Below are 21,679 nucleotides of genomic sequence, written 5' to 3' on the forward strand. Positions count from 1 at the left end.
TTAGTTCCTCTGCCATTTCTTTGTCCCCCATCACTACCTCACCAGCATCATTTTCCAGTTGTCCAGTATCAACTCTCACCTCCCTTTTACTCTTTACATAATCTAAACAGCTTTTAGTATCCTGCTTTATATTATGGGCTAGTCTGTCCTTATATTTCATCTTTTCCTTTCTTAAAGCTTTTTTAGTTGTCTGTATCTTCTCACTTTTGCAACCTTTTATTCTCTTCCCTTGGTTTTTATGAAGTCCTTAATTCTCCTTGTCAGCCACAGTTGCCTCCCCCGCCATTTGAGCACTTCTTTCTCTGTGGGACATATCCATCCTGCGCCTTGTGAACTATTTTCAGAAACTTCAGACATTTCTGCTCCGTTGTTATCCCGCCGGTATCCCCCCCCCACCCCACCGATCCACCGATCCACCTGGGCAAACTCCTATTTCATGCCTCTGTGATTCCATTGCGATATGGATACATGCGAGTTTGGTTTCCCATGAATGATTTCTCTCTTGTAGTAACATACTCTTACCCCAGGCCAACACCAGCCTGCTTTTGTACACTCCTCAGTTCTGAATTTTTATGTGCAAATTTGTTGTCTGCCTTTTGAAAAATCCACATGGACAACATCTATTACATTCCTATCAGCAATTATTAAAAGTCATCTTTTTCATTAAAAAGAAAACAATCAGACTTCTCCATCACAAACAAGAGAAAATATACAGATGCTGGAAATCCAAGTTTTACACACACACACACACTCAGTAAGTCTATGTTCTATGCTCTACTCTCCTTCATTACTTCTGCTTCTTCCAGCCTTTATGTTCTGTTGAGATGTTTTATAAAATGTCCCATTATTGACATTGAAAAGACTGGCCTGCAGTTGCCCAGAGAGGACTTGCACCCTTTTTCAACAAGACGGTTCGTTTTTATCTTCCTCCAGCCTATAGCGTCACCCCGGTATCTGGGAAAGATTTACAGGTAATAACATGCCTTTATAAATCTTCCTCACAGGCAGACCAGGTGATCTTTACACTTAAACACAGCTACCATTGTTTTCCAACTTAACCCCAACAATTGTCTCTACTGCCATGTTTCAAGTTTCCCAACACTGCCCCACCATCTCTGTACATACACCGTAACCTTGAGCTGGGAACAGGCATTGTATTTCAGAATTCCACCTGGTCCATATTATTTTTATTTCCTTTTCAGTCTCAGTTTAGAGCCAATGATATTACAGAGAAGATACTAGCATGGATAGAAGATTGGCTGGCTGGCAGGAGGCAAAGAATGGGAATAAAAGGTGCCTGTCACTAGTGGTGTACCACAGGGGTTATTATTCGATTCTGAGGCTGTGCCCTCTGGTCATATTGTCATTGTTACTGTCTGTTATGCCACTGACGTTTCGGATAGCATGAAGGTCCTCCATCTCTGGTGGTGTTCAGGGCTTCCTCTCAGTTTTCACTACAGTCAATCATGCAAGTCCCAGATGGAGACTCAGGACTACAGTCTCACTCAGATGTAGAAGGATTTTTCATTGCTGTGTTCTAACAATTTTGTTTTACCAGTCAGGGTTGTTAGCCCCGAGCTGAACCCCCGAATCTGGAGGACTCCCCCCACCATAGGAAACATCCTCTCCACATCCACTCTATCCAGGCTTTTCAGTAGAAGATCTGCAGATGCTGGAAATCCAAAGCAACACACATAAAATGCTGGAGCAATTCATCTATGCAAAAGAGGAAGCAGCAACGTTTCAGGCCAAGGCCTTTCATCAGGGCTGGAAAGGAAGAGGAGAATTTGGGCATTAAAAACTCTGGCTTGGTGGATTGACCTCCTCATCCGGTCAGTAGCAGATCCTCCCCACCTGGTGGGGGCGCTCCCGAGCCAGGCTTGGAGCCGTCTCCATGGAAACGGCCGATTCCCCAGGCCTCCACCAGCAGCGAAAAGATGGTCAAAAATGATAATAACCAAACCTCTTACTCGGTACATGTATTTCTATTTAATTAAATTATATCTTAACTTATAAAGTTTAGAAATTCAATGTTAAGGAAAGCTCAATTGCGTTATTCACTGTTCCTTTAAAATGTTGTTGGTATATAATGTTCTCATTAAATAGTAAAACCAAACCACTTCATTAACAATTCTAAAACAAGTAGCAAAAAGTTATCGCCAGCGGATAGTATCTGGTTAGTACAGATTCTATAGGATACGGAATGCTGGAGCGTATCGGATAATCAGTAACCGCTAAACTTTTAAATTCTCAATTGACTGTCGTCGCCATAACTTACCGCCTCTCTCGCTTGATTCGAGGTTTTTAATGTTTGATAGGAAAGCTCAAAAGACATGTCTTGTTCCTTTATACAGTATTTTCGTGTTAAAAATCCGGAGAGGAGGCAATCGAGCTGGAGATCAATTTTACCCTCAGCGGATGATTGACAGAGCGACGAACCAATCACTATCTCAGAAAATAGCATTTGTCCGTCCGGTTAGTTGATGAGCGGCGGGGACTGAAAGTTAGCCGCATCGACTTTATATTGAATTGAATTGACTTTATTTCTTATATCCTTCACATACTTGAGGACGACTATACTCATTTGTAATAAGTAGTATGTACAGTAAGATATGCAACAGAACAGACAATAGCTTAGAAATACAATTGTATGAGTGTGATTTAATCAGTCTGATGTGGAAGATGCTGTCCCGGAGCCTGTTGGTCCTGGCATTAATTCTGCGGTACCGTTTCCTGGATGCTAGTAGCTGGAACAGTTTGTGGTTGGGGTGACTCGGGTCTCCAGTGATCCTTAGGGCCTTTTTTACACACCTGTCTCTGTAAATGTCCTGAATACTGTAGTGGGAAGTTCACATCCGCAGATGTGCTGGGCTGTCAGCACCACTCTCTGCAGAGTCCTGCGATTGAGGGAAGTACAGTTCAGGGAGCATTCTGACAGGTTATACTACCTGGTGTGGAGACTCCAATGCACAGGATTTTAAGAGGTTGTAGCATAGTGGGTTGTAAACTCAGCCGGTTCCATCAAGGACATCTTCAAAAGGTGGTGCCTCAAGGATACATCATCCATCATTAAGGACCCTCACCATTTCAGAGATGCCCTCTTCTTAAAGTTCAAAGCAAATATATTATCAAAGTACATAAATGTCACCACGTACAACCCTGAGATGCATTTTCTTGTGGGCATTCATAGTAAGTACAAAGAAACAAAAAAGCAAAATCATAATAATAAATGAGTAATAAAAACTGACAACATGAGATGAAGAGTCCTTGAAAGTCAGTCCATGGGTTGTGCAAACAGTTCAGTGCTGAGGTGAATGAAGGTATCCCCTCTGGTTCTCAGGGATGGCTTTTTAGAACAGCTTGTTGTTGAGCCCACTGGAGGATCAGCTGTACTGGATTGGGTGTTGTGCAATGATCTGGAGGTGATAAGAGAGCTTAAGGCTAAGGCACCCTTAGGGAACAGTCATCACAATGTGATCGAGTTCACTTTGAAATTTGAGAAGGAAAAAATAATATCCAATGTGGTGGTATTTCAGTGGAATAAAGGAAATTACAATGGCATGACATGGGAACTGGCCAAGTTTGACTGGAAAGGGACACTGGCAGAAAGGACAGCAGAGCAGCAATGGCTGGAGTTTCTACGAAAAATGTGGGAAGTGCAAGACAGATATATTCCAAATAAGAAGAAATTTTCAAATGGAAGGACACTACATTGGCTGACAAGTGAAGTCAGAGCCAAAGTAAAAGTAAAAGAGAGGGCATACAAGGAAGCCAGAGCTAGTGGGAAGATAGAGGATTGGGAAGCTTTTAAAAACTTGCAGAAGAAAACGAAGAAGGTCATTAAGAAGGAAAAGATGAATTATGACAGGAAACTGGCGACTAATATCAAAGAAGATTCTAAAAGCTTTTTTAAGTATATAGAAGATAATAGAGAGTCTAGCGTAGATATAGGACCAACACAAAGTGACACTGAAGATACTGTAGCGAGAGATGCAGAGATAGTAGACGAACTGACTGCATATTTTGCATCAGTCTTCACAGTGGAAGAGGTCTGCAGTATACTGGACATTCAAGAGTGTCAGGGAAGCGAAATTTGTGCAGTGAAAATTACAACTGAGAAGGTGCTCAGGAAGCTTAATGGTTGGAGGGTGGATAAACCTCCTGGACTTGATGGAATGCATCCTCGGGTTCTAAAGGAAGTAGCTGAAGAGATTGTGGAGGCATTGACGATGATCTTTCAAGAATCGATAGATTCTGACTTTGTACTGGATAACTAGACATTTGCAAATGTTACTCCACTCTTTAAGAAGGATGAAAGGCAGCAGAAGGGAAACGATAGACCTGTTAGCCTGACATCAGTGGTTGGGAAGCTGTTGGAATTAATTGTTAGGGAATAGATTACAGAGTACCTGGAGGCACTTGACAAGACAGGCCAAAGCCAGCAAGGTTTCCTGAAAGGAACATCCTGCCTGACAAACCTACTGCAATTTTTTGAGGAAATTACAAGCAGGGTAGACAAAGGAGATTTAGTAGATGTGGTGTACTTGGATTTTCAGAAGGCCTTTGGGACCACGGCTTTTTACGATGTATGTCAATGATTTAGACTATGCTATTAATGGATTTGTGGCTAAATTTGCCAGTGATACAAAGATAGATGGAGGAGCGGGTAGTGTTCAGGAAACGGAGCCTGCAGAGATTTAGATAGTTTAAGGGAATGGGCAAAGAAGTGGCAAATGAAATACAATGTTGGAAAGTGTATGGTCATGCACTTTGGTGGAAGAAATAAACGGGCAGACTATTATTTAGATGGAGAGAAAATTCAAAATGCAGAGATGCAAAGGGACTTGGGGGTTCTTGTGCAGGATACCCTAAAGGTTAACCTCCAGGTTGAGTCGGTGGTGAAGAAGCCGAATCCAACGTTGGCATTCATTTCTAGAGGTATAAAATATAAGAGCAGGGATGTGCCCTGCAGAAGGCAGAGGGTTGTGGTGGAGGGAGTACATTTAGACTGGAGGGTTGTGACTAGTGGTGTCCCACAAGGATCTATTCTGGGATCTCTACTTTTTGTGATTTTTATTAACAACCTGGATTGTGGAGGTAGAAGGGTGAGTTGGCAAGTTTGCAGACGACACAAAGGTTGCTGGTGTTGTAGATAGTGTAGAGGATTGCAGAACATTGCAGAGAGACATTGATAGGATGCAGAAGTGGGCTGAGAAGTGACAGATGGAGTTCAACCCGGAGAAGTGTGAGGTGGTACACTTTGGAAGGACAAACTCCAAGGCAGAGTACAAAGTAAATGGCAGAATACTTGGTAGTGTGGAGGAGCAGAGGGATCTGGGGATACATGTCCACAGATCCCTGAAGTAGCTTCACAGGTAGATAGGGTTGTTAAGAAAGGTTTTGGGGTGTTAGCTTTCATAAATAGAGGGATAGAGTTTAAGAGACGCGATGTAATGATGCAGCTCTATAAAACTCTAGTTAGGCCATACTTGGAGTACTGTGTCCAGTTCTGGTCGCCTCGCTATAGGAAGGATGTGGAAGTATTGGAAAGGGTACAGAGGAGATTTACCAGGATGCTCAAACAACGCACACAAAATGCTGGTGGAACACAGCAGGCCAGGTAGCATCTATAGGGAGAAGCACTGTCGACATTTCGGGCCGAGACCCTTCGTCAGGACTATCTGAAAGAAAAGATAGTAAGAGATTTGAAAGTAGTGGGGGGAGGGGGAAATGCAAAATGATAGGAGAAGACCGAAGGAGGTGGGATGAAGCTAAGAGCTGGAAAGGTGATTGGCGAAAGTGATACATAGCTGGAGAAGGGAAAGGATCATGGGACAGGAGGCTTCGGGAGAAAGAGGTGGGGTGGGGGGGAAGCACCAGAGGGAGATGGGGAACAGGCAAACAACTAAATATGTCAGGGATGGGATAAGAAGGGGAGGAGGGGCATTAACGGAAGTTAGAGAAGTCAATGTTCATGCCATCAGGTTGGAGGCTACCCAGCTGGTATATAAGGTGTAGTTCCTCCAACCTGAGTTTGGATTCATTTTGACAGTAGAGGAGGCCATGGATAGACATGTCAGAATGGGAATGGGACGTTGAATTAAAATGTGTGGCCACTGGGAGATCCTGCTTCCTCTGGCGGACCGAGCGTAGGTGTTCAGCGAAATGGTCTCCCAGTCTGCGTCAGGTCTCACCAATATATAAAAGGCCACACCGGGAGCACCAGATGCAGTATACCACACCAGCCGACTCACAGGTGAAGTGTAGCCTCACCTGGAAGGACTGTCTGAAGCCCTGAATGGTGGTGAGGGAGGAAGTGTAAGGGCAGGTGTAGCACTTGTTCCACTTACAAGGATAAGTGTCAGGAGGGAGATCGGTGGGAAGGGATGTGGGGGACGAGTGGACAAGGGAGTCGCATAGGGAGCGATCCCTGCGGAAAGCAGAAAGGGGGAGAAGGGGAAGATGTGCTTGGTAGTGGGATCCCGTTGGAGGTGGCAGAATTATACGTTGGACCTGGAGGCTGGTGGGGTGGCGGGCGGTTGGGGTGAGGGCAGACGTGCAGGAGATGGGAGAGATGCTTTTGAGAGCAGAGTTGATGGTGGAAGAAGGGAAACCCCTTTGTTTAAAAAAGGAAGACATCTCCTTCATCCTGGAATGAAAAGCTTCATCCTGAGAGCAGATGCGGCGGAGATGGAGGAATTGTGAGAAGGCGATAGCATTTTTGCAAGAGACTGGGTGGGAAGAGGAATAGTTCAGGTTTGCCTACCAGAGCAACAGGTTCACAGCAGAAGCCATCTCATAGACTCCTCACTCAACCCTGGAACATCTGGACAGCAAAGGTGCATACATCAGGATACTCTTTATCAACTACAGCTCAGCATTTAGCACTAGTCTATAAGTTTCAAGACCTTGGCTTCAATATCTTTTTGTACATTTGGTTCCTCGATTTCCTCACTTACAGACCCCAGTCAGTTTTGGATTGGCAACAATGCCTCCTCCGGGATCTCTATCAGCACAGTTGTACCACAAGGCTGTGTGCTTAGCCCCCTGCCCGACTCACTTTACATTTATGACTGAGTGGCCAAGCACAGCTCCAATGCCATAGTCAAGTTTATTGATGACAGTACTGTCGTTGGCCGAATCAAAGGTGGTGACGAATCAGCATATAGGGGGAAATTGAAAATCTAGCTGAGTGGAATCATAACAACAACCTCTCACTCAGTGTCAGCAAAACCAAGCAGCTGATAAAAGTCTTCAGGAGACGGAAACAAGAAGTCCATCAGCCGGACCTTATTGAAGGATCAAAGATGGAGAAAGTTAGCAACTTTAAATTCTGAGGTGTTATTATTTCAGAGGACCTGTCCTGGACCCAGCATGTAAGTGCAAATTATAAAGAAAGCAGCACCTTGACTTGCTTAAGACTTTGGGAGATTCAGCATGATATCAAAAACTTTGACAAACTTCTCTAGATGTGTGATGGAGAGTATATTGACTGGGTGCATCACAGCCTGGTACAGAAGCACCAATGCCCTTGAACAGAAAATCCTGCAAAAAAGTAGTGAATACAGCCCAGTTAATTACAAGTAAAGCTCTCTCAATTCTTGATATTTATTGCTTATTTATTTACTATTATTGTTTTAATTGCATTTGCCATTTGTTGTCTTCTGCACTCTGGTTGAATGCCCTGGTTGAGTGGCCTTTCATTGATTCTGTTATTCTATTGATATGTTAAACATGCCCAGAAGAAAGGGAATCACAGGGTGGTACATGGTCATCCTCCCCTTGATGAACACAAGGCTACCCACCTCGATGAGAGTGCAGGCGGCCTGGTGTTCATCAAGGGGAGGACTACCTTTATATCTTCTCTAATTTCTCTTTTTGCGCTACTTGTTTTAATTTAACTATTTAATATACAAATATATACTTACTGTAATTCAGTTTATTTTCAATATTTACCATATATTACATTGTACTGTAAGTAGCAGAGTTAACAAATTTCACAACATACGTGGTAATATTAGACTGGATTTGAATTTTATTTTTGTTTTTCTCTCTCCCTCACTCTCTTACTTTCTGTTGCTCTCTCTCCCCCCCTTCCTCCCTCTCTCTCCCTTTCCGTCTCCTCCTCTCTCTTTCTGTCCCTCCCTCAATCCCTCCCAATCTCGATCCATCTCCACACTCTTCATCTTTCTCTCTCCTCCCCCACACTCACTCTCCAACTCTCTGTATCAACATAGAAACAGAGAAAACCTACGGCACAATACAGGCCTTTCGGCCCACAATGCTGTGCTAGATGTGCTGTGCTGAGCCGTCTCTATTTCCTGAAGAGACTGAGGTCCTTTAACATCTGCCGGACCATGCTGAGGATGTTCTACGAGGCTGTGGTGGCCATTGCTATCACGTTTGCTGTTGTGTGCTGGGGCAGCAGGCTGAGGGTAGGAGACACCAACAGAATCAACAAACTCATTCGTAAGGCCAGTAATGTTGTGGGGGTGGAACTGGACTCCCTGACGGTGGTGTCTGAAAAGAGGATGCTGTCCAAGTTGCATGCCATCTTGGACAATGACTCCCATCCACTCCATAATGTACTGGTTAGGCACAGGAGTACATTCAGCCAGGGACTCATTCCACCGAGATGTAACACTGAGTGTCATAGGAAGTCATTCCTGCCTGTGGCCATCAAACTTTTACAATTCCTCCCTTGGAGTGTCAGATACCCTGAGCTAATAGGCTGGTCCAGGACTTATTTCCACTTGGCATGATTAACTTATTATTATTTAATTATTTATGGCTTTATATTGCTATATTTCTTCACTATTCTTGGTTGGCGCAGCTGTAACTGATGCACCATCAATAACTCTCGGAAACGTGAGGCGGGATAGGCTTTTATTAGCTGGAAGAGAGCAGTCAGCAGCAAGAGATCATCACACAACATCCTGGAGACTGAAGGAGGAGCAGTGCCTCCAATCGCCTTTATACAGGGGTCTGTGGGAGGAGCCACAGGAGCAGTCAGCGGGGGGGTGGGGGACGTGTCCAGGCAGGTATATGTAGTTCACCACATTCACCCCCACTTTGTTTTAAAAGAGAGTCCCCATGGGGCGAAGTTTCTTACAAGTATATTTACAGGTTAAGTTTATCAGGTGGTCGAATCTGTCGCTGCGATCTACGTAGTACCAGCGGTGATTGCACCGGAGACGGTGGTTGTGCTGGTTCCAGCCTGACTTGAGGTGTCAGCCCATTAGGCGTCAGTGATCCCTCATGCGTGTGCGAGGCGCCCGGTATGGGAGTGTCTTGAGGAGTCTGTGTAGTGCTTGGTGTGCGCGGTGTCAGGTGGGTATACACTTCGGTGGGTACAGGGTTCATAGTTACCGTGGAGTGTTCAGGGTAGGGGTCTGCTGCTCCTGCAGGTGCCAGGTCGCGGACGGAAACTGTGTCCTCCCGCCCATCAGGTAAGACCACATAGGCATACTGGGGGTTCGCATGTAGTAGGTGAACCCTCTCGACCAGCGGGGAGTATTTATTGCTCCTCGCATGTTTCCGGAGCAGCACTGGCCCTGGGGATGTCAGCTAAGCTGGTAGGGTGGTCCCAGTGGCAGACTTCCTGGGAAAAGAAAAGAGGCGCTTATGAGGAGTGGCATTGGTGGACGTACATAACAGGGAGCAGGTAAAGTGGAGTGCCTCAGGGAGGACCAGCAAACCTTTTGACTTAAGGGCTAAAAGTGTGGCCTTCCACACTGTGGCATTCTCCCTCTCCACCTGTCCATTTCCCCGGGGATTATAGCTCGTGGTCCTACTAGTAGCAATGCCCCTAGCTAGCAGGTACTGGTGCAGCTCGTCACTCATAAACGAGGACCCTCTATCTCTGTGGATATAGCAGGGATATCTGAACAGAGTGAAGTGCTGGCGCAGGGCTTTTATGACGGACGTGGCAGTGGTGTCGGGGCAGGGGATGGCAAAGGGGAACCGCGAGTACTCGTCGAATATGTTGAGAAAATAGACATTGCGGTCGGTGGAGGGAAGGGGGCCCTTAAAGTCAACACTCAGTCACTCAAAGGGGCGGGTGGCCTTGACAAGTTGTGCCTTTTCAGGACAGTAGAAGTGCGGTTTGCACTCAGCGCAGACTTGGCAGTCCCTGGTCATCGTCCTGATGTCCTCAAGGGAGTAAGGCAGGTTCCGGGCTTTCACAAAATGGTAAAATCGGGTGACCCCCGGGTGGCAAAGATCTGCATGGAGGGCGTATAGCTGGTCAAACTGCGCGTTGGCACACGCTCCCCGGGATAGGGCATCAGGGGGCTCATTGAGCCTTCCAGGCTGGTACAGGATGTCATAGTTGTAGGTGGAGAGTTCTGTTCTCCACCGCAAAATTTTATCATTTTTGATTTTGCCCCGCTGTTGGTTGCTAAACATGAACGCAACTGAGCGCTGGTCGGTCAGCAAGGTGAACCATTTGCCGGCGAGATAGTGCCTCCAGTGCCTAATAGTTTCACTATGGCCTGGGCTTCTTTCTCCACAGCGGAGTGCCGAATTTCAGGGCCTTGAAGGGTACGAGAGAAGAATGCTACTGGCCTGCCTGCCTGATTGAGGGTAGCAGCCAGCGCAAAGTCGGAGGCATCACTCTCTCCTTGGAAGGGAACGGTCTCGTCCACCGCATGCATCATTGCTTTGGCAATGTCCCCTTTAATGCGGCTGAAGGGCACGTGGGCCTTGGCAGAGAGGGGAAATGTGGTGGACTTGACCAGGGGGCGGGCTTTGTCTGCGTAATGAGGGACCCATTGGGCGTAATAGGAAAAGAAGCTCAGGCACCGTCTGAGGGCTCTGAGGGTGGTGGAAAGAGGGAGTTCTAACAGGGGGCACATACGGTCGGGATCAGGGCCAATGACCCCGTTCTCCACGACATACCCAAGGATAGTGAGTCGGGTGGTTCCGAACACACACTTGTCCCTGTTATAGGTAAGGTTCAGAGCTTTGGCCACTTGGAAAAATTGTTGGAGGTTGCTGTTGTGATCCGGCCAGTCTTGACCGCAGATGGTGATGTTATCCAGATATAGAAATATGGCCTTCAGCTGGCACTGGTCCACCATCCGATCCATTTCCCTCTGGAAGACAGAGACACTATTCGTGACACTGAAGGGGGCACGCAAGAAGTGATAGAGCCTGCCACTCGCCTCGAAGGCGGTGTAGGGGCGGTCCTCTGTGTGGATGGGGAGCTGGTGGTAAGCGGATTTCAGATCTATTGTCGAGTACACCTTGTACTGAGCGATCTGGTTGACCATATCCGCAATGCGGGGTAGGGGGTACGCGTCAAGCTGCGTGAACCTATTGATGGTCTGGCTATAGTCCACGACCACCCTATTTTTCTGCCCGGTCTGAAGAACAACCACCTGGGCCCTCCAAGGACTTGTGCTTGGCTCAATTTTCCCCTCCCTGAGCAGCCGCTGCACCTCCAACTGAATGAAGGCCCTGTCCCCCGCACTGTACCTCCTGCTTTTAGTTGCCACAGGTTTACAGTCGGGGGTCAGGTTGGTGAACAGCGGTTGGGGAGGGATCTTGAAGGTGGAGAGGCTGCAAGTGGTGTCAGTAGTGCAGCTGTCAGCATGGTGCTGGGTGGGATGTGCAGGTCGGTGTGTGTGTGTGTGTGTGTGTGTGTGTGTGTGTGTGTGTGTGTGTGTGGTCAGTAGCGGGGTATATGACGAAGTCCCACAAAACTGAGTATTTCTGACAGTGATTGGTGGGAGGGGCCCGTCATACTCCATTGTCACACTTTTCAGGTGGCTCTGGAAGTCCAGCCCCAATGGCACAGGCGCACACAGTTGAGGCATGACCAGTAGCGCAAAGTCCCGATATTCTGTGCCCTGCACCACCAATGTCACTACACAACCCACCCGGATGTCTATGGAATGCGACCCAGAAGCCATGGTGACCCTCTGGCTTACCGGCTATGTCATGAGTCCACAGCGTTGCACCATGTCCGGGTCAATAAAACTCTCAGTGCTGCCCGTGTCAAACAGGCAGCTAGTTCTGTGCCCCTCCACCAGGATGTCCATCATTGACCTTGCAAGCTGGTGTGGGGTGCTTTGGTCGAGGGTTACGGAGGCCAGAGTTGAATCACCGTCTTGGTGCCCAGTAAGCACCCGTGGGTTGGAGGCGGGGCAAGGTGGCGCCGACAAAGATGGCCGCCCCATGCCTCGCACGAGGCAGGCAGGCAAGATGGCCACCCCATGCCTCGCAGGAGGCAGGCAGGCAAGATGGCGGTGATCAAAATGGCCGCCCCCATGCCTCACACGAGGCAGGCAGGCAAGATGACGCCAACAAAGATGGCCACCCCATGCCTCGCAGGAGGCAGGCAGGCAAGATGGCGGCAAACAAGATGGCCGCCCCCATGCCTGGCACGAGTCGGGCAGGCAAGATGGCGACCCTCGTGCCTCGCACGTGGCACTGCTTGACCCCGTTCATGCTTTAGACTTACAGGCCTTGGCAAAGCGGCCCTTCTTTCCGCAGCTGGAGCAGGTAGCTTCTCGGGCCGGGCAGCTTTTTCAGGGGTGCTATTCGAGTCCACAGAAGTAACACTGCGCAGACTTGCAACTGGCAGCAGCTGTGGTCGCTTCGCCGGAGGGTTGCGGGGAGTTCACGGACTCGCGAGTGGCAGCAGCTGAGGTCGATTGGCTGGGTGGTGGGGTCTGTGGGCATCCACAGTGCCAGCGGGAGATTGCACGGCTGGACAGTGTCAGCATTGTGCAGAGCAGCCTCCAGCGTGTCAGCTAGTTCAATTGCCGAGCATAAGGTAAGATTGGAGTTTTCCAGCAGCCGCTGGCGCACGTACACTGACCTGATCCCCGTAACGAAGGCGTCTTGTACCAGGAGCTCCATGTGCTGTTCCGCTCTCAGTCCCCTGCAGTCGCAGGCCCGCATGAGTGTCTGTAGCGCCAGGACAAACTCAGCGCTCGACTCTCCGGCCTGCTGCCGCCGTGTCACTAAGTGATGTCTTGCATAGACAGTGTTCACCTGCCGCAGGTACTGTCCTTTGAGGGCGTCCAGTGCCCCTTGGTAGGTCGGCAGGTCCTTGATAAGAGAGTAAACCTTCGGACTGACCTTGGAGAGGAGGATTTTGTGCATGATAGCAGGCTCAGTCATGGGAATCTCTTCCAAGTATGATTGGAAGCATGCAAGCCAGAGTTCAAAGGCAATAGCTGCTTCTGGGGCTTGAGGATCAATGTCCAATTTTTCTGGACGTAAAATACTTTCCATGTTTTAAAATTCCAGCTAATAAAATTGATGCACCATCAATAACTCTCGGAGATGTGAAGCGAGATAGGCTTTTATTAGCTGGAAGAGAGAAGTCAGCAGCAAGAGACCATCACACAACATCCTGGAGACTGAGGGAGGAGCAGTGCCTCCAATCGCCTTTATACAGGGGTCTGTGGGAGGAGCCACAGGAGCAGTCAGCAGAGGGGCGTGTCCAGACAGGTATATGTAGTTCACCACAGTAACAAAACCCAATTTCCCTCAGGATCAATAAAGTATGTCTGTCTGTAAGCATGTACTTACTTTAGAAATTACCTAGGGTTACCCATAGCCTTCTATTTTTCTAAGCTCCATGTACCTGTCCAGGAGTCTCTTAAAAGACCCTGTCGTATCCGCCTCCATCACCCTCACTGGCAGCCCATCCCATTCCACCATCTAAGTAAAAAATTTACCCCTGACATCTCTTCTGTCTCTGACTATCCACATGATCAATGCCTCTCATCATCTCATACACCTCTTACAGGTCACCCCTCATCCTCCGTCGCTCCAAGTAGAAAAGGCCAAGTTCACTCAACCTGTTCTCATAAGGCATCCTCCCCAATCCAGGAAACATCCTTGTAAATCTCCTCTGCATCCTTTCTATGGTTTCCACATCCTTCCTGTAGTGAGGCGACCAGAACTGAGCACAGTATTCCAAGTGGGGTCTGACCAGGGTCCTATATAGCTGTAACATTGCCTCTCGGCTCTTAAACTCAATCTTACATTTGATGAAGGCCAATGCACCATATGCTTCTTAACCACACAGTAAAACCTGCACAGCAGCTTTGAGTGTCCTATGGACTTGGACCCCATGATCCCTCTGGTCCTCCACACTGCCAAGAGTCTTACCATTAATACTATATTCTGCTGTCATTTTTGACCTATCAAGATGAACCTCCTCACATTTATCTGGGTTGAACTCATTCTGCGACTTCTCAGCACAGTTTTGCATTCTATCAATGTCCCAGTGTAACCTCTATTCCTATACTCACAGTCACGTGGCACAGGCAGTAATCCTGAGATTACTGACTTTGAGGTCCTGCTTCTCAACTTCTTTCCTAACTCCCTGTAGTACGTTTTCAGGACCTCCTCCCTTTTCCTACCTATGTCATTGGTACCAATATGTACCACAACCTCTGGCTGTTCTCCTTCCCACTTCAGGATATCGTGGACACGATCTGAAACATCCTGGACCCTGGCACCTGGGATGCAAACTACCATCCACATTTCTTTCCTGCATCCACAGATTCACCTGTCTGACCCCCTACTATAGAGTCCCCTATCACTGTTGCCATCCTCTTCCTTTCCCTACCCTTCTGAGCCACAGGGACAGACTGTGCCAGAGGCACGACCACTGTTGCTTCCCCCAGGTAGGCTGTTGTCCCCCCCCAACAGTACTCAAGCAGGAATACTTATTGTTAAGGGGGACAGCCACTGGGGTACTCTCTAGTACCTGACTCGTCCCCTTCCCTCTCCTGACTGCTACCCACTTCTCAGTCTCCTGTGGTCCCGGTGTGACTACCTGCCTATAACTCCTCTCTGTCACCTCCTCACTCTCCCTGATCAGACGAAGGTCACCGAGCTGCCTAATGTGGTCCCTAAGGAGCTACAGCTCGACACACCTGGTGCAGATGTGGCCATCCGGGAGGCTGGAAGCCCCAGGACCTCTCACATCTGACACCGAGCACAGCAAACCAGCCTCACACACGTACTTTCTGTCTTGATTTTAAACAGATAACCTACCTGGCCTCTACCCTTTATCGCCAAAGCCCCGTTGAGCCAAAGCCTTCCTACTCTGTCTCCCACTATATCACCTGCTCCTCTGACACCCGCTCTATGTCTGTCTTCCTTTTAAACTCTTCCCGTTGTTCTCGCTAGCCAACCTCCAAGTGCTTGCGCAGTCGTGCCCTGTTCAAACTGCTGAAGAAATAACCGTCACCTTCTCAACTCTGCTCATTTTTAAACTCTTCCCATTGTTCTCACTGGCTTATACTCTTCCTGCAGTTCTCACTGGTTATTTCCCAATACCAGATCAAATACCAAATACCTCTTGTAGGCTTATCTACATATTGTGTCAGGAAACCTTCCTGACACAATAACAAACTCCACCCCATCTAAACCACTTGCTCTAAGAAGATGCCAATCAATATTTGGGCAAATAAAATCTCCCACTACAATGACCCTGTCATTATTACACCTTTCCAGAATCTGGTCTCCTTATCTGCTCCTCGATGTCCCTGTTACTATTAGGTGGTCTATAAAAAACACCCAGTAGAGTTATTGACCCCTTCCTGTTTCTAACTTCCATCCACAGAGACTCAGTAGACAATCCCTCCATGACTTCATCCTTATTAAGAAGGCAAACAGAATGTTGGCCTTCATTGCTAGAGGGATTGAATTTGAGAGCAGGGAGGTCAAGCTGCAACCATACAGGGTATTGGTGAGGCTGCACCTGGAGTACTGCATGCAGTTCTCGTCTCCATACTTGAGGAAGGATATACTGGCTTTGGAGGCAATGCAGAGGAGGTTCACCAGGTTGATTCCAGAGATGAAGGGGTTAACTTATGAGGAGAGATTGAGTCACCTGGGACTATACTCTCTGGAATTCAGAAGAATGAGAGGGGATATAGTAGAAACATACAAAATTTTGAAAGGGTTAGATGAGATAGAAGTAGGAAAGTTGTTTCTATTGGTAGGTGAGACCAGAACTAGGGGACATTGCCTCAAGATTCAGGGGAGAAGATTTAGGATGGAGAGGAGGAGAAACTGTTTGTCCCAGAGAGTGGTGAATCTGTGGAATTCTCTGCCCAGGGAAGCAGCTGAGGCTTCTTCACTAAATATATTTAAGATAGGTTTTTACATAGTAAGGGAATTAAGGGTTATGGGGAAAAGGCAGGTAGATGGAGCTGAGTTTACGGACAGATCAGCCATAATCTTATTGAATGGTGGGGCAGACTCGATGGACCAGATGACCTACTCCTGCTCCTATTTCTTATGTTCTTTTCTACAGCTGTGACACTATCTCTGATCAACAGTGCCATGTCCCCACCTTTTTTGCCTCCCTCCCTGTCCTTTCTGAAACATCTAAAGCCTGACACTCTAAGTTACCATTCCTGCTCTTGAGCCATCCAAGTCTCTGTGATGGCCACAACATCACAGCTCCAGTACTGATCTATGCTGTAAGTTCATCTGCTTTGTTCATGACGCTTCTTGCATTAAAATAGACACATCTCGGACCATCAGTCTGAGCGCATCCCATCTCTATCAGCTGCCTATCCTCCCTCTCACACTGCCTACAAGCTTTCTCTATTTGTGAGCCAAACGCCCCTTCCTCCGTCTCTTCAGTTCAGTTCCCACCTCCCAGCAATTGTAGTTTAAACTCCCTCCAGTAGCCTTATCAAACCTCCCCGCCAGGATATTGGTCCCCCTGGGATTCAAGTGCAACCCGTCCTTTTTGTACAAGTCACGCCTGGCCCAAAAGAGGTTCCAATGATCCAGAAATCTGAATCTCTGCCCCCTGCTCCAATCCCTCCGCCACACATCTTTACTCCATCTCACTCTCTGTTTCTTTCCCTGTTCCCCCTTCTCTCTCTATTCCTCTCCCCTCCTCTCAAACTCCTGCCTCAATACTTCTCCCCTCCCCCTCTCTATCCTTCTCTGCCTTCTCCTCTCAATCCTTCTCCCTATCCTGCTCCCCGACTCTCTATCCCTCTCCCCGTCACATTCACCTATCACTTTCCTTCTCTTTATCCTTCACCCCCTCTTTGAACCTCTCTCTATCCCTCTCCCTCTCTCTATCCCTCCCTCCTTGACACTCCTTTCTCTCTCCTCCATCTCCCTTTTCTCTATTCCTCTCCTCCATCTCTTTGTCCCTCCCCTCTCTCAATCCCACTCCTCACACTCAATAACTTTTCATTCTCTCTAACCCTCCCCCCTCTCGATCCTCCTCCATCACTCTATATGTCTCCCCTTTCTCCAGCCCTCTCCTTCCCTATCTCTCTCAGCTCTCTCTATCCTTGTCCCTCCCCCTCTATCACTCTTCCCTCTCTCTATCCCTCCCCTCTCACTATCCCTCTTCTCCCATCACTCTCCCCTCTCTCTGTCCCTCATTTCTCTCAATCCCACTCCCCAGCTGGAGGTCTTGGTACCAATGACATAGGCAGGAGAAGGTTAGAGGTCCTGCACAGTGAGTTCAGGGAGTTAGCAAGGAGGCTGAAGAGCAGGACCTCCAAGGTGGTAATCTTCAGATTACTCTCAGTGCCACGAGCCAGGGAAAGTCAGAACAGGAAGATAGTACGAATGAATGAGTGGCTGAGGAGATGGTGCAGGGGACAGGGTCTCAAGTTCTTGGATCATTGGAACCTTTCCTGGGGAAGGAGTGACCTGTATAAGTGGGGCAGGTTGCACCTGAACAGGAATGGAACCAATATCCTGGGAGGGAGGTTTGCTAATGGGGCGGGTTTAAACTAGATTTGCAAGTGGGTGGGAACCGAAGTGAAGAGGCAGAGGATGGGGTGGTTGGTGAATAAGTAGAGACAGCTTGTAGGGAGTTTGTGAGGGAGGATCGGCAGATATTAGAGCAAAGATGCACTCAGCCTGATGGTTTGAGATGCGTCTATTTTAATGCAAGGAGTCTCATAAACAAGGTGGTGAACTTGGAGTGTAGGTCAATACATGGAACTACGATGTTGTGGCCATTACAGAGATTTGGATGACTCAGGGGCAGGAATGACTGCTGAGTGTGCTGGGCTTTAGATGTTTCAAAAAGGACAGGGAGAGAGGCAAAAGAAGTGGGGCATAGCATTGCTAATCGGGGACGGTGTCATGGCTGCAGGAAAGGAGGAAGCCATGGAGAGGTTGTTTACTGAGTCAGTGTGGGTGGAAGTCAGAAACAGGAAGGGGGCAAAAAATCTACTGGGGGTTTTATAGACCCCCCCAATAATAACAGAAACATCGAAGTGCAGACAAGCAGGCAGATTCTGGAATGGTGCAATAAAAATAGGGTTGTTGTGATGGGTGATTTCAACTTCCCAAATTTTGACAGGCATCTCCTCAGAGCGAGGGGTTTAGATGAGATGGAGTTTGTTAGGTGTGTTCAGGAAGGTTTCTTGACACAATATGTAGATAAGCCAACTAGAGGAGAGGCTGTACTTAATCTGGTATTGGGAAATGAACCTGGTCAGGTATCAAATCTCTCAGTGGGAGAGCATTTTGGAGGTAGTGATCACAACTTCATCTCCTTTACCAAAGCATTGGAGAGAGATAAGAGCAGACAGTTTGGGAAAACGTTTAATTGGGGTAGGAGGAAATATGATGCTATTAGGCAGGAACTTGGGGGCGTAAGTTGGGAGCAGATGTTCTCAGGGAAATGCACAGCAGAAATGTGTCAAATGTTCAGGGAACATTTGCATGGTGTTCTACACAGATATGTTCCATTGAGGCAGGGAGAGGTGGTAAAAGGATCATGTTGTACAAATTATGTAGAAAATCTAGTTAAGAAGAAAAGCTTACGGAAGGTTCAAGGAACTAGGTACTGTAGAGCTCTAGAAAATTACAAGGTTGCCAGGAAGGAGCTTAAGAATGAAATTAGGAGAGCCAGAAGGGGCCATGAGAAGGCCTTGGCGAGCAGGATTAAGGAAACCCCCAAGACATTCTACAAGTATGTGAAGAGCAAGAGGATAAGATATGAGAGAATAGGACCAGTCAGGTGTGATAATGCAAATGTGTGCATGGAGTCGGAGCTAGTAGCGGAGGTACTTAATGAATACTTTGTTTCAGTATTCACCAGGGACCAGGACCTTGGCAATTGTGGGGATGATTTACAGCAGATTGAAATGCTTGAGCGTATAGACATCAAGAAAGAGGATATGCTGGAGCTTTTGCAAAGCATTAAGTTAGATAAGTCATCTCCACTCTGCTTCCATCTCCCTGTTCTTTATCCCTCAGCCCACTCTCTATTCCTATCCCCATCTCTGCACCCTGCTCTCCTCTCTTTGACCCTCTACCCCTCCCCTTTACCCCTTTCCCCTCCCCCTCTATCTAACACTCTCCCTCTCTTTATCTTTCTCCTCTCTTTCCTTCAAACCTCTCTGTCTCTCTCACCACTCCTTCTATCTCTGTATCTCACTCTCTATCCTTCTCCCCCTCTCTACTTCTCACTCCTCCTCTCTCTATACTTCTCCCTCCACTCCCTATACCTCTGACCCCGTAATCTGCCCTCTCCCTGATCTCTACCCCCTCCCCTTTTCCCCATTACTCTCCCCCTCTGTCCCTCCGACCTTTCTCTAACCCTCTCTCAATCCCTCTCCCCTCTCTCTATCCCTTTCCCCACACTTCCTATCACTCTCCCCCTCTATCAATCCTTTCCCTCTCTCAAACCCTCACCCTGCTAGCTATCCCTCCCCCCTCTTATGGTGTTGAATGCTGAACTGTGGTACAAGGATGCTGATCTTGGACTGCAGTTCAGCATTCAACACCATAACTCGCTCCAGGCTTGTCAAGAAGCTCAGGGACCTCAGCCTTCACCCTGCTTTGTGCAGCTGGATCCTGGACTTCCTGTCAGATTGCCAGCAGGTGGTAAAAGTGGGCTCCCTCACCTCTGCCCCTATGACCCTCAAGGCTGTGTCCTGAGCTCCCTCCTTTACTCTGTATACCCATGACTGTGTTGCCACCCACAGCTCTAATCCACTAATTAAAATTTGCTGATGACACTACATTGGTTGGCCTTATCTCAAATAATAACGAGGCAGCCTACAGAATTATGGAATTTTTTGAAGATGTAACTAGTAGAGTGGATAGGGGAGAGCCAGTGGATGTGGTATATTTAGATTTTCAAAAGGCTTTTGACAAGGTCCCACACAGACTAGTGTGCAAACTTAAAGCACACGGTATTGGGGGTATGGTATTGATGTGGATAGAGAATTAGTTGGCAGACAGGAAGCAAAGAGTGGGAGTAAACGGGACCTTTTCAGAATGGCAGGCAGTGACTAGCCGGGTACTGCAAGGCTCAGTGCTGGGACCCCAGTTGTTTACAATATATATTAATGATTTAGACGAGGGAATTAAATGCAGCGTCTCCAAGTTTATGGATGACACTGTTATGAATGTACCACAGCTCTGAGGGGCTGAAGGGTGCGGGGTAGCCCCCTCCTTTGTGAGAATCGCAAGATCCCTATTTATTTGGGTCAGGAGACCCAGGAAATGAGAGAGAGACGAGCGGGATGTCATGTTTCTCCCCCCCGCCCCCATAGCGATGTAAAGCTACGGGACATGGCCATTGTCTCCGGAAGACCAAGTTGTATATTGAGTACTGTACTATTCATTGAAGCCCCTCAGGGGATGACCAGAGTGAGCTGGTTGAGGGATTGCATCCTCCCAACCTGATTGACATCTGAGACCCCGTGAAGAAGTATAAAAGAGGGTCTGGGGAACAACCCCTTCAGACGCACCAGAAGAAACGCTAGCGATCCCGTAATAGCGGGAAGCCATTTGAAGGAAGCCACGTGCGTTCGGTTCCCTTGCCTGGGGGCTGGTGGCTGGTACCATGGAAAACGACTTGGAACTAACAACGGGGAAACAACTCCCCCGATTCAACGGATTGGCCTCATAAAAGACCCGGGCAAGTTTAAAACCTTCTCTCTTAAACCCAAAGAGCTGCAGCTTGAAAGGACAGTGACTTTTATCTTTCCATCAGACAATACAATATCCCCTAGGCAAACGATAGAGCTATTGCTTAATTGATGATTATTATTATACCCGCGTTTTTTAGATTGAGTATTGACGACGTATGTTATCTGAATGTCTGTATTAATCTTCTTTCGTGCCCCTTTATAAATAAAGTTTTTTTTAAAAATAGTACCATCAGATTTCAACGGACCTCTCTATCTTTGCTGATAAGTGATCCAGTTACGGGAATTTCGTAACAACACGAAGCTGGGCGGCGGTGTTAGCTGTGAGGAGGATGCTAAGAGGATGCAGGATTACTTGGATAGGTTAGGTGAGTGGGCAAATTCATGACAGATGCTATTTAATGTGGATAAATGTGAGGTTATCCACTTTGGTTGCAAGAACAGGAAAACAGATTATTATCTGAACGGTGGCCGATTAGGAAAAGGGGAGATGCAACGAGACCTGGGTGTCATTCTACAGTCATTGAAGGTGGGCATGCAGGTACAGCAGGCAGTGAAAAAGGCAAATGGTATGTTGGCATTCATAGCAAAAGGATTTGAGTACAGGAGCAGGGAGGTTCTACTGCAGTTGTATAAGGCCTTGGTGAGACTGCACCTAGAATATTGTGTGCAGTTTTGGTCCCCTAATCTGAGGAAAGACATTCTTGCCATAGAGGGAGTACAGAGAAGGTTCACCAGATTGATTCCTGGGATGGCAGGACTTTCATATG

At 47.6% G+C, this 21,679-nt stretch overlaps 2 protein-coding genes across 9 annotated transcripts in view; one reads left to right on the forward strand and one right to left on the reverse strand.

Moving 5' to 3' along the window:
* The window catches only part of katnal2 (katanin p60 subunit A-like 2), a 138,892-nt gene extending 136,483 nt beyond the window's left edge, over positions 1–2,409 (reverse strand). For all 5 annotated transcript variants that reach the window (XR_009515744.1, XR_009515742.1, XR_009515743.1 and 2 more), the window contains exon 1: positions 2,279–2,409. Coding sequence is in view for 2 of the 5 variants with exons in the window: in XM_059989777.1 (XP_059845760.1) it covers positions 2,279–2,335 (57 nt within the window). In the remaining 3 variants the exon portion in view is untranslated. The remainder of the gene's footprint in view (positions 1–2,278) is intronic.
* The window catches only part of pias2 (protein inhibitor of activated STAT, 2), a 113,791-nt gene continuing 92,545 nt past the window's right edge, over positions 434–21,679 (forward strand). For 2 of the 4 annotated variants that reach the window (XM_059989774.1, XM_059989773.1), the window contains exons 1-2: positions 434–1,973; positions 2,355–2,475. In XM_059989774.1, the coding sequence (XP_059845757.1) occupies positions 1,948–1,973; positions 2,355–2,475 (147 nt within the window). In that variant the 5' untranslated portion in view covers positions 434–1,947. The remainder of the gene's footprint in view (positions 1,974–2,354; positions 2,476–21,679) is intronic. The other 2 variants (XM_059989771.1, XM_059989770.1) reach the window with 2 other exon arrangements.

The sequence above is a fragment of the Hypanus sabinus genome, chromosome 14 (assembly GCF_030144855.1).
Source record: "Hypanus sabinus isolate sHypSab1 chromosome 14, sHypSab1.hap1, whole genome shotgun sequence".
Taxonomy (NCBI): Eukaryota; Metazoa; Chordata; class Chondrichthyes; order Myliobatiformes; family Dasyatidae; genus Hypanus; species Hypanus sabinus.